The 12,875-nt window shown below is 44.2% G+C and overlaps 1 protein-coding gene across 1 annotated transcript; it reads left to right on the forward strand.

Annotated features, from left to right (window-relative positions):
* The first annotated feature begins 1,448 nt into the window (after positions 1-1,448).
* On the forward strand, positions 1,449-12,424 carry slc4a1a (solute carrier family 4 member 1a (Diego blood group)). Its single transcript, XM_024136447.2, is given in 20 exon segments — positions 1,449-1,601; positions 5,236-5,322; positions 5,467-5,522; positions 6,080-6,183; positions 6,298-6,344; positions 6,452-6,617; positions 6,815-7,023; positions 7,179-7,227; positions 7,580-7,761; positions 7,919-8,126; positions 8,369-8,572; positions 8,713-8,861; positions 9,076-9,270; positions 9,460-9,705; positions 9,912-10,001; positions 10,149-10,315; positions 10,397-10,638; positions 10,793-10,962; positions 11,442-11,615; positions 12,004-12,424. Coding segments are annotated over 19 exon segments (2,763 nt in total). The 5' UTR covers positions 1,449-1,601; positions 5,236-5,295; the 3' UTR covers positions 12,082-12,424.
* Positions 12,425-12,875: the final 451 nt, after the last annotated feature.

A 12,875-nucleotide genomic window follows, 5' to 3' on the forward strand; every position in this document is an offset into this window, starting at 1 on the left:
GATGAGTACCCCTGCTCTAAAGTAAACACATGGGTGTGGTCCCTGTCTCTTATACACATCTAGATGTGTATAAGAGACAGGGTGGTGGAGCATCAATAACATTTGCGTTTAAAGTAACAACAGTTGTTGAGTGGTAACAGGGGATGTTATTGATTTCCTCAAAGTTACCTCGCCAAAAAAAAGAAAGATCCAACAAGCATTGAGCCAGTTAATAAAAATGTATTTCAACCGGGCTACACGGTTTTTCAATTACAAGGGCCAGCATTTACAGTAGTATAAACATTTTGTTATTTCCCTTACAGGAGGTGCACAAAATAGAGAAAGTTCCTCACGCAAAGCTGGAGAGATCGTTCATACAGGTATTCAGATACAAATACAGATACAGTATGTTGTGTGTTTTGTAGAATCAGAGCAAATGGAAATATAGTTAAATATTTCAATCTCTGTTCATCTCATTACAAGTCCGGATGGATGTTCCTCTCCTGTCTCATAGAGGTATGGTACAGGTCACCCAGAGACCCCCACCATCAGGCTCTCTGTATTTGGATACACAAGATATATTTACTTGTTTCATTGTATGTTGCTGTCATGAGTTTCTAGTGTTTGAAAACCAAGACCCAATCAAGGCCCTAAATGGATCAAGGTTGATCAGATGATCTGAACATTAAGCCACAGGATGATGGGGGAGTTACAGTAGGTCATACAGTATGGCATGTGTCAGTGGGGGCATGGGTAACACTTTATTTGGATAGTCCATTTGTAGATGCTGTACGGACTATCTACAGACTATCAGTAACATTTCAACTAACTATCTACTAACCCTAGCTCTAACCCTAACCTTAACCATTATCCTAACCCTAAACTTAACTCTAACCCTAACCTTACTCTAACCCTTATTCTTAACCTAACCCTAACCCTAACCGTAATCTTAGCAAGGAGTTGCTTATTAACAGATTGTTGATAGTATGACCATCTGTAGACCATCTACTGATGGAAAATCCGGACTGTCCAAATAAAGTGTGACCGAGGCCTGSTRATAYGTTTGGCAGRTCTTAATGGAAAAYGTTYWWTTTAATAATAAAARCCACTCAAGGTCATCATGAYGGGGAATCCCTCCTTTCATAGAAGGGAATCCCTAGTACGTAAACAAGAGGACGTCAGAAGTCAAGATGCTCACGTCCTGATAGAGTGCCCCCCTTGCATACCCCCTTTCCCCTCCATGCAGGGTGAAGCTGGTCCTGTTGGTCCATACAGGTTTGGTCTCTCTGGCACCCTGTGRCCTGACTTGGCAGCATTCCAAACAGAGAGGGCGGAGGGGAGAGAGGAGGGTTGGGATATCCCTGGCCCAAGGTGGGCCACATCGATAGGGCTGTTTGTCTGTCACACAGGCCTTATCTCTCTATCCCCTTTGGTGCTGAACGTAGTACAGCGTTTCTTGCCCCGGCGTACTTTCAAATGGGTGTTCCCTCCATTTCTCTCTTTCTCTCTCTCTGCCTCTCCATCAGCCCCAGGTCACTCTATCATTGGGTACGTTTACGTTAGCATCGTGGCGATCAACCTATTTCTACTGCCACAGACTAGGCTGGATCACCTTMGTGCAGGTAAGGGTGTGGCRTCCCAGGRCGGGGGTCCTTTACTGGGGGTCTGTCATTGAGGGGGCTTGGGGGTCAGTGGTATTGAGTGGAGTACAGGTGAGAAAAGGTGGGGATTTGAATGAAACATGCGACAGARAACTTTATCTAACTTTCCATGTATCTGAGGTTTATACTAAAATTMTATCATATATGCCTATCAGTGAGAATACATTTTTGGAATGACATAGCTGCAAGTTGGAGTTTGTCTTTCTACAAKCCAAGTCTCTCAATTAGTCTGTTGCTAACTAACCGTACAATGACCCAGGTGCTTTTTTTCTTGTTTGTAATTGGTACAAAAATGACTGTAAAATCTAACCAGCATTATGTGTGAGTTGTATAGTACAATTTAAGGTCTGTAGTGTTTGMTTGTGGACCGTGATGTTTCAAATAACAGCTAACATCACACTTCTCTTCATCAGTTTAATTAGTGATGGTATATGTGAAGAAAGTTGACTTTTTAAAGTTTTCCCGCTCACCTTAATTTAGTGGTCGACGGAGGTTTAAAAAACTCAGGGTCACAAGGTTTGAGAGACTTTGGCGGTAGTGAACAGTGTCTTATCTGRCCATCAGCCTCTGTTGTTCCAATGTTAWACACAMTTGCATAGTATTTCTAATCAACATTGTTTTATGTGTATTTGGAGCACTACATYTTCATTGTGTAACCAGATATATGAAGACACAATTTTAAGTTAATACACATTAAAATATTCTACTTCTCACTTTACACTTAAAGATTTGTATTGCCTGTCATTGTACTACCAGCCTTTTTTTCTTTACTGTTTTTGGAGTAGAGTAGAACAGTTAAATTACAAGTTACTGTACCAAATAGTTGTTACAGTATGAATTGTAATATTGTAAGTTACTGTAATAGATGACTAGAGCACTAGGGTGTCTGTCTGGCCTGAGGAGGGCGTAAACCAGAGATAAGACTCTGTGAGTCTCCTACTCAAACCACTGCAAGGGCCACACTGTCTCAACGGCTGACTCATGGTTAGGAGCCCGGCTCATAGGGGCTGTGACATGAGCTGGTGGTATCTTGATTAAATGGGCCTCAAAATGTGTCATAAGTCTGTTTATAAGGCTTACTTGTGTAGAGGTTCATATGCCCTGTTGGTTGGGCTTGTGACACATTGTGACCAATTTGGGTTCACTGTGTGTATGAGTAGRCCATGAAAACATGACAAAAACAGTCCATTTAGAGTTGACACCAGATTACCCCAGATAAAGTTTACCCCAGATTAGCCCAGTTAGAGTTTACCCCAGAGTAACCCAGTCAGAGTTTACCACAGATTACCCCAGTCAGAGTTTACCACAGATTACCCCAGTCAGAGTTTACCCCAGATTACCCCAATTAGAGTTTACCCCAGATTAACCCAGTCAGAGTTTACCCCAGATTACCCCAATTAGAGGTTACCCCAGATTACCCCAATTAGAGTTTACCCCAGAACACCCCAGTCAGAGTTTACCCCAGATGAACCCAGTCAGAGTTTACCCCAGATTACCCCAATTAGAGGTTACCCCAGATTACCCCAGTCAGAGTTTACCCCAGATTACCCCAATTAGAGGTGCCCCATATTACCCCAATTAGAGTTTACCCCAGATTACCCCAGTCAGAGTTTACCCCAGATGACCACAATTGGAGTTTAACCCAGATTACCCCAGTTATAGAACTGATGCAGGGGCAGTTGAGTCTCAGGTATTTTCTTCAGGCCCAGGGCCATAAGCCCCTCCCCCTCCCCCAAAATGGTCAAGATAGAGCTGAGAGGTCTAGACTAGAGCAAGGTCTTATTCGATGTCACTGTTGAACCATTGATTGTGACATTAGAGGGAATCCCCTATAATGCCCCCTCTATATGAGAGCGGGCTGGCATTCCTTAGCTCTTCGGAGACTAAGTCATTGGTATGTTTATATTTATAAGGCCATACTGAGACAGCTCCCTTTTCACCTGTGTACCTACATTGTCCAGCAGAAAAATGACAACTATCGCCTGCGCTGACTTGCATTGTTGACTGTGCCTTAGGCCCGTACAGAGCTAGAGGAAAAAGGTTCATTGTTTTTAAAATATTTTTTTTATTTAACCTTTATTTAACTAGGCAAGTCAGTTAAGAACACATTCTTATTTACAATGACGGCCTACCAAAAGGCAAAAAGCCTCCTGCGGGGATGGGGGCCTGGGATAAAAAAAAATATTTTAATAAATACAATAGAAATATAGGACAAAACACACATCACAACAAGAGAGACACAACCCTACATAAAGAGAGACCTAAAACAACAACATAACAAGGCAGCAGAACATGACAACACAGCATGGTAGCAACATAACATGACAACAACATGGTAGCAACACAAAATGGTAGCAGCACAAAAACATGGTAGAAACATTATTGGGCAAAGTCAACAGCACAAAGGGCAAGAAGGTAGAGACAACAATACATCATGCAAAGCAGCTACAACTGTCAGTAAGAGTGTCTATGATTGAGTCTTCGAATGAAGAGATTGAGATAAAACGGTCCAGTTTGAGTGTTTGTTGCAGCTCGTTCCAGTCGCTAGCTGCAGCGAATTGAAAAGAGGAGCGACCCAGGGATGTGTGTGCTTTGGGGATTTTTAACAGAATGTGAATGGCAGAATGGGTGTTGTATGTGGAGAATGAGGGCTGCAGTAAATATCTCAGATAGGGGGGAGTGAGGCCTAAGAGGGTTTTATAAATAAGCATCAACCAGTGGGTCTTGCGACGGGTATACAGAGATGACCAGTTTACAGGGGAGTATAGAGTGCAGTGATGTGTCCTATAAGGAGCATTGGTGGCAAATCTGATGGCCGAATGGTAAAGAACATCTAGCCGCTCGAGAGCACCCTTACCTGCCGATCTACAAATGATGTCTCTGTGATCTAGAATGGGTAGGATGGTCATCTGAATCAGGGTTAGTATGGCAGCTGGGGTGAAAGAGGAGCGATTACGATAGAGGAAACCAAGTCTAGATTTAACTTTAGCCTGCAGCTTTGATATGTGCTGAGAGAAGGACAGTGTACCGTCTAGCCATACTCCCAAGTACTTGTATGAGGTGACTACCTCAAGCTCTAAACCCTCAGAGGTAGTAATAACCCCTGTGGGAAGAGGGGCATTCTTCTTACCAAACCACATGACCTTTGTTTTGGAGGTGTTCAGAACAAYGTTAWGGGTAGAGAAAGCTTGTTGGACACTAAGAAAGCTTTGTTGTAGAGCATTTAACACAAAATCCGGGGAGGGTTCTCTGGCCCTTCCATMTGGAACAAGCTTCAAGAAGTCCTGGAAATTACAAGAGCTCCTACATTTAAATTTGTTTAAAGCAAGGGTAAACACTATGATATAAAATGAAGTGAGGGGCTGTCAGTGTTTTGACCCTTAGTTGCACGACACTTCCCTAAACCATGTTGTTGCTCAATGTGTACATTTATTTTTTTAAACTGTAGTGTTTTGCTTTTTTGGCCAGGTCTCTCTTGTAAGAGATTGTTCATTTCAATGGTAAAATAAAMGTCAAATGCATGTCTGTATTTCATGTGTCTAATTCTAGTGTGTTTGTGTTTATTAATTTATGTCAATGTGCATTCACATTACAGGGTATGCACAAACGTTGCTGAAAGTTTAAGGACAGACGAAGCAAGCACTGACACACTCCAATGGAGAACGATCTGTCTTTTGGAGAGGTGGATAAAACACGTTTTTATTGCAATAATGCAGTAAATGGYATGGGGAAATATGAGTTGTCAATTCAAAGTATTTGTAACATTTTATTTACATCTTTTACTTTGACCCCCCCCCCCCCCCTCTCTCTCTCTGATTCCATCCAGGATGTCATGTCCTATYAGGAGGAGAGTGACTCTGCTTTCCCTTCTCCGATCAGACCGTGAGTGCTCCCCCTCTTAAAAGTTCATTTTTTAAGTCGAATTAGCATTTCCTCATACAAAAAGTCCAACCTGAACAATATTAGAAGGAATTAAATGAATGGGTGAAAGAGTCTAAAACAAGATWTTGTGAATGCAGCTACATCAAGTGGTTGTCTAGATTGTCAGTGAGAGTGATCAGAAGTAGGCCTACTGTAAATGATTATACAACARCACCCCCCACTGGTCTAAACCAGCATGACGTCCTTATCTGAGAAGGCAGGACTGATAATGCAGAGCTTGCCCAAGTCTCTCACTGAAGTCACCAATCTCTGGTAACACAACCAGCGAATGATTCTGAGACTACAGAATATACAGATGTCATACAGGCTTTTGCTGCCCCTTTTGGCCAGAACACTAAACACCAGGAGCTGCAGGTACTTCATGAAAGAAAGGAACACAACCTGGCCTGTTGTCTGTAAGATCTGGTGAGACATGGACAGGTGTTGAGGAGCAGCACACCTGCGTCCCGTGCCCCCCCTCACTAACCTGGTTCTCCCCCCTCCCRRTCCCTCCCCAGGACCCCACCYGGCCACAGTGGCAACTATGACCTGGAGCAGAGCAGGCAGGAAGAGGACAGCAACCAGGCCATCCAGAGCATCGTCATTCACACTGACCCAGAGGGTGAGCACTAAACGCTCATCAACACATTCTCTCTACTCCCCTCTGTATGTCTCTCCTACACAAGTACACCTCCAATGGAGTGCTAGYACTGAACACTACCTCTCTGTATTTCAGCCTATCTGAACCTGAACACCAARGCCAACACCAGAGGGGATGCTCAGGTAAGCCCCATTTGTGGTATAGCTTCAAATAAACGGATACCTAGTATATTGACAAGGAAGTTGCCATTTTGAACCTGAGCATGATGTTGTGTGTGTGTGTGTCTCAGGCCTATGTAGAGCTGAATGAGCTCATGGGCAGCAGCTGGCAGGAGACTGGCCGCTGGGTGGGCTATGAGGAGAATTTGAACCCAGCAACGGGCAAGTGGGGCCCCTCCCACGTCTCGTACCTCACCTTTAAGAGTCTGATCCAGCTTCGCAAGATCATGAGCACAGGTGACTATCTGAACAAATTCACTGTGTTTATCACCCAATCTATAATAATTTCTTGACATAAGCTGGATAATTTCATGAGGTTATTAGCAAATGAATCTTTTCACAGAGCCACCATATGAAACCGTATTTCCAACAATAGATGGCAGGCAGCAACAGGCCATGTTTGACCTATCCCAAAACTCTGTCTGTGTGTTCAGGTGCGATCATTCTGGACCTGCAGGCCAGCAGTCTGTCTGCTGTGGCTGAGAAGGTTGTGGATGAATTGCAGAGCAAGGGTGAGATCCGTGCCACTGATAGAGATGGCCTGCTGAGGGCTCTACTGCAGAGACGCAGTCAGTCTGAGGGAGCTGGAGCTCYACCCCTGGGAGGAGACATCGAGATGCAGACCTTCTCTGTCACCAAGCAGGTAACACTAGGCTTAGGATCTATATCCCACCGCTAAATCTACATATCATTCCAGCACTTCATGACTTCATTCAACCTCTCTTCCTCTTTCTTTGATAAATCTATCTTTCTCTCCCAATATCTCACCAACTGACCTTCCTCCCATCGCCTTTTCAGAGAGATACAACTGATAGCGTGGAAGCCTCCATTGTCCCTCAGGTAAGTCGTGTGTGTAAAGTGAAATACAACTCACCACCAACTTTTAAAATGTATTTTATTTAACTAGGCAAGTCAGTTAAGAACAAATTCTTATTTACAATGGCGGCCTACACCGGCCAAAACCGGACGCTGGGCCAATTGTGTGCCGCCCTATGGACTCCAATCACGGCCGGTTGTGATACCTCCTGGAATCGAACCAGGGTGTCTGTAGTGACGCCTCTAGTACTGAGATGCAGTGCCTTAGACCGCTGCGCCACTCGGAGCCCAACTGGATACTCTGCCTGATTTGCCTATTCAACCATTTATTCTAAAGAATATGAGACTGTAATCTAAGCTCTATGTGTGTGTGTTTGTTCCAGGGGTGATGGACTCCCTGGAGAAGCCTGCCGTGGCCTTCGTCAGGCTGGGGGACTCTGTGTGATAGAGGGGCCCTGGAGGCCCCGTGCCGGTGCGCTTCGTCTTTGTGCTGGTGGGCCCCAGCCAGGGAGGAGTGGATTACCATGAGAGTGGCCGTGCCATGGCTGCCCTTATGGCTGACTGGGTGAGAAAATAGGAGTGGAAAGAGGGATGGGACTTATTAAGGCCAAGGAGCGCAAGGGGAGGGGAAGAATGAAAAGATGCTTCATAGTATCTAGATTAATGTTTTCAGTGTTTTACAATAGCTAACCATGCTCTTCCCCATGTCTCCGGTCCTACAGGTCTTTAGTCTGGAGGCTTACCTAGCCCAGACTAACAAGGAATTGACCAATGCCATCGCTGATTTCATGGACTGCAGCATCGTCATCCCGCCCACTGAGATCCAGGACGAGKGCATGCTCCAGCCAATCATTGACTTCCAGAAGAAGATGCTGAAGGACAGACTCCGCCCCTCTGACACCCGAATCATATTTGGTGGCGGGGCCAAAGGTCAGTCACACAGACTAACCCTGTAGTTACAACTAATCTAAATCTACATATAACTTGTTAATTKAATTTCCAAATTAGGGATTGTTTACARTTYGCCTACATTTCCTTCTAATATGATTTTCCAAATAAAATTGATATTTAGAAAATYCAGAGATTCTGGAGATTCTAGTCTAAACCCATCCAAAACACTTGCTCTGTCTGTGCTCATTTTGAGTCATTATTTGTTTTGTTTTTGTATCCAGCTGATGAGGCCGATGAGGAGCCAAGAGAAGACCCACTGGCCCGGACAGGCATTCCCTTCGGCGGGATGATAAAGGACATGAAGCGGCGGTACCGCCATTACATCAGTGACTTCACAGACGCCCTCGACCCCCAGGTCCTGGCTGCTGTCATCTTCATCTACTTCGCTGCCCTGTCCCCTGCCATCACCTTCGGAGGCCTGCTGGGTGAGTTCATGTCTGAAGGAGGGACCCACCTAGTATCATAGAGGACAGGAGCACTGACTGACTCTATATAGGATTTGTMGGTAGMCCTACATAACAGCGGTTATAATCATGKCCTTCATCCRCCTGACCTCTGCCTCCAGCCGATAAGACGGAGCACATGATGGGCGTGTCTGAGCTGATGATCTCCACCTGCGTCCAGGGCATCATCTTCGCCTTCATCGCAGCCCAGCCTACACTGGTCATCGGCTTCTCTGGACCACTGCTGGTGTTTGAGGAGGCCTTCTTTGCGGTATGTATCATAGAACTTTCACATAACAGCTCAGTGAGCCCTAGCTKTAACCCCTGATGACAGTATGCTGAGCCATCACTGCTTCATGTCCTCAGGATGTCAATCKTATTAGARATGATTTGCATTGYCTATTATGATAACTAMGAATTTCAAAGTTACAATGCAAGTACATCATTAACATAAACAACTTATTTTTATAAATCCCATTGTCTAGTTCTGCAAYTCCCAGGAGATTGAGTACATTGTGGGCCGTATCTGGGTAGGCCTGTGGCTGGTGATCATCGTGGTGGTTATCGTGGCCGTGGAGGGCAGCTTCCTGGTCAAATTCATCTCCCGCTTCACGCAGGAGATRTTCTCCATCCTCATCTCCCTCATCTTCATCTACGAGACCTTCAGCAAGCTCGGCAAGGTACCACACATCACTCCACCTCATCTCCTCACATCCATCCCAACATTCACAACATCCCATCCTAAGCACTTTTTTATACCTCAACTGTAAATACAGAAATAAAACCTGTCTTTCTCCTTTCRTTCACACCCCTCCTGTCCTCCGCTGCTAATTAATCTACATACCTACTTTTCTTCTCTTGTTATTCAGATCTTCAAAGCTCACCCTCTGGTTCTGAACTATGATCACTTGAACGACACCCTGGAAAACCCTTTCCACCCGGTGGTCAAGGAGCACATAGAGTATCATGATGATGGCAACACGACAGTGCACGAGGTCGTACWTGAGAGGGCCTACCCCAACACCGCCCTGCTTTCCATGTGTCTTATGTTCGGGTGTTTCTTCATCGCATACTTCCTCCGTCAGTTCAAAAATGGCCACTTCCTCCCTGGACCGGTAAGAGCTACAGCTGTTTTCAACAGTGATGACTACTGTATATCTGTGAGCAAAGCAAACTTTTAACAACCTGGTGCTTACACAGTATGTTACTGCTGGACAGTATTGAAGAGAGATGAATCAGGATAGGGTCTTTTAGGGCTGGAGAGCCCCCTCTGTGTTCTGTGTGTGATAGCCTTCACTTCATATGTTTTCCCTATCACCAGATTCGTCGGATGATTGGAGATTTTGGTGTTCCKATTGCCATTTTCTTCATGATCGCTGTGGATATCACCATTGAGGATGCCTACACTCAGGTTAGTGATTTATAGGTTTGTGTTGRCTTGACTAAAAGGTGATCTCGGTGGATAACATATTACTCTATCCTTAAACTGTTTCATGTAAAAAGGGATATCTATTAATAGATTAAATACAGCATATGTATTTTGTGTGTCCCCTGGCAGAAACTTGTGGTGCCCAAGGGTCTTATGGTGTCCAACCCCAATGCCAGAGGCTGGTTCATCAACCCCCTGGGAGAGAAGAAGCCTTTCCCRGCCTGGATGATGGGGGCGTGTTGCGTGCCAGCCCTGCTGGTCTTCATCCTCATCTTCCTCGAYTCCCAGATCACTACGTTAGTAAAATTGTCTTCATGTCCATAGTCCCTCCACAARCYRCAAGCCTCCTAACATTGTTTGACCTATGACCTTTCTAGGCTGATTGTGAGCAAACCAGAGAGGAAGATGGTGAAGGGCTCTGGTTTCCATCTGGACCTGCTCATCCTGGTCACCATGGGTGCCATCGCCTCCCTGTTTGGGGTGCCCTGGCTGAGTGCCGCCACCGTGCGTTCTGTCACCCATGCCAACGCCCTCACTGTCATGAGCAAGGGACCCAAGCCTGAGATCGAGAAGGTGCTGGAGCAAAGGATCAGCGGCATGCTTGTGGCCGCCATGGTCGGTAAGTGCTACCATATAGGCTACTGAGATTTAGCTGATGCAGTCYATCCCGACGAACAGACAGAACACTGGGTGTCTAAAGAAAAGGTAAGCACAGTCCTTTGTTGAGCTCCTAAAAATGTCTGAGAAATGTTTGTTGTTCCTGCTATTCCCAGGTGTGTCCATTCTCTTGGAGCCTATCCTGAAGATGATTCCCATGACGGCTCTGTTTGGAATCTTCCTCTACATGGGTATAACCTCACTCAGTGGGATCCAGATGTGGGACCGAATGCTTCTGCTTATTGTACCCAGGAAATACTATCCTGCTGACGCCTACGCACAAAGGGTATGCTGCCTRTCTCCACCCCCCAWTTGTCCTCCTTTCTGTTTCATCGTTTTATATCATTATTTAATTTATGAAACATACCAGACAATTCCTACACAATAACACACTGTGGCAATCACAACSTAATTATCTGAAAAATCATAAATTACRTTTGCACTTACAAGTTTTACACCATAGTAAATATCAGGAGRGCAACTTTGGTTTTAGAAGTGGGGGYYYKKWWKWTTTMMWTTTYAWTTTTWWWKKAWRCSYWWAAKAKRRCKAAKKYSCRWKCCSYKCKKRRSGYYGSSWSCSKKWMGMRCRWAAYSKKKKCAWTMSCRTMMTTTMMWWRKKKWTRCWAAYYWWAAAKRMGGGSGGGKCAAAAATGCTATTTCAGAATGTGCCCGTCCCCAGTGAAAGTTATGCCCCTMGTAAACATAWGTATATATCCAATGTGTTGCCCCTGTCTTAACCCTCCTTCTCTCATCTCCTTACTGCAGGTAACTACTATGAAGATGCACTTGTTCACTCTGATCCAGATGGTGTGTTTGGGAGCTCTCTGGATGGTGAAGATGAGTGCCTTCTCCCTGGCTCTGCCCTTTGTCCTCATCCTCACCATCCCCCTGCGCATGGCCATCACTGGAACACTCTTCACTGACAAGGAAATGAAATGTGTAAGTGGCACACAAATGTTTTAATGTGGTTAACTACAATCACAACACATGCATATGTTTTGGGTAGGAGCCTGGTCCCAGGTCAGTACCTTATGTTGTCATGCCGATGAGTGGTCAGAAGATTTAYCTAAATCACATACACATGAGAACAGTATGGACCTGATGGAATCTGCAGAGAACATTTTCAAAATACCCATTCAGCTGTTGATCAATAGAATGTCAGTATAGCTATTCATTTTCTACATATTGGGTTCAGTTTCATTTCTATTGGAAATGCTATCTTTCAAATCATTTCAGGAGGTTTAGAATATATTCTGCCTCTAATAAATCAGTGTGACTCAACTAAACTGTGTGTGTTTCTCTAATGAGACTGTGTGACCTGTTGTAGCTGGATGCCTCTGACGGCAAGGTGAAGTTCGAAGAGGAGCCAGGAGAGGATATGTACAACGAGTCCCCGTTGCCATGAACACCTGGACACGACCTTTCACTTCTCAACTCGCTYCGAGGATCCAGTAAACTCAAYCAATGCTTTAATAGGGYCCGGTGTCTAACACATTTATTAGTATGTGSCATCAAAAAATATTCTTTAGGAAAATGTATTTTTAGCCAACTGTCCTGAAACCTCATTGCAATTGGGTATGTTTGTGTGCCAAGCTAAAATGAAGGTCTCGGGTAAGCATTCAAACATTTTTAATGACAGGTAGCCTAATATTCTARACTATTAATATGACAATTAACATTTATCTCTCAAATACCCAAATAATGCCAAAAATATAATCCCATCAGTATTAGGCAGATAAATAGATAAATGCAATATTATAAGTCACACGAAAATACTTTTCTATGGGACTGTTATTTTAGCCTTGATTCTGTAGCCTATTTTATACTCTAGTTACATTACTCTCCTTTGTTACAGTTTGGTTTTATGCTTCATTGTGTGCTTATTGAATGAAAGTCTTATGTAGATTACCTTTTGTTCTTGCTGTTTTGTTTAGTTGCAAGCTAAAGTGTGAGTATGGAGTTCAAATCATCTTAGTTKTATTGTTGGGTGTCCAGTGGTGTCACTCATTCAGTTCTTATACCTAAATACATATTTACTTCAGGATGTAATGCTTTCGGGATTGCAAAGGTGAGGGATACATATAGGAAAATTATCGATTAATCACTGAATGAATTGTAACAATATAATGATGARGTGGGAGAGAAATGTGTAAATATGACATATGAATCACAGCAAAAAGATCGGACTCTAGGCCTATT

The sequence above is a fragment of the Salvelinus sp. IW2-2015 genome, unplaced genomic scaffold, assembly GCF_002910315.2.
Source record: "Salvelinus sp. IW2-2015 unplaced genomic scaffold, ASM291031v2 Un_scaffold922, whole genome shotgun sequence".
In the NCBI taxonomy this organism is placed as follows: Eukaryota; Metazoa; Chordata; class Actinopteri; order Salmoniformes; family Salmonidae; genus Salvelinus; species Salvelinus sp. IW2-2015.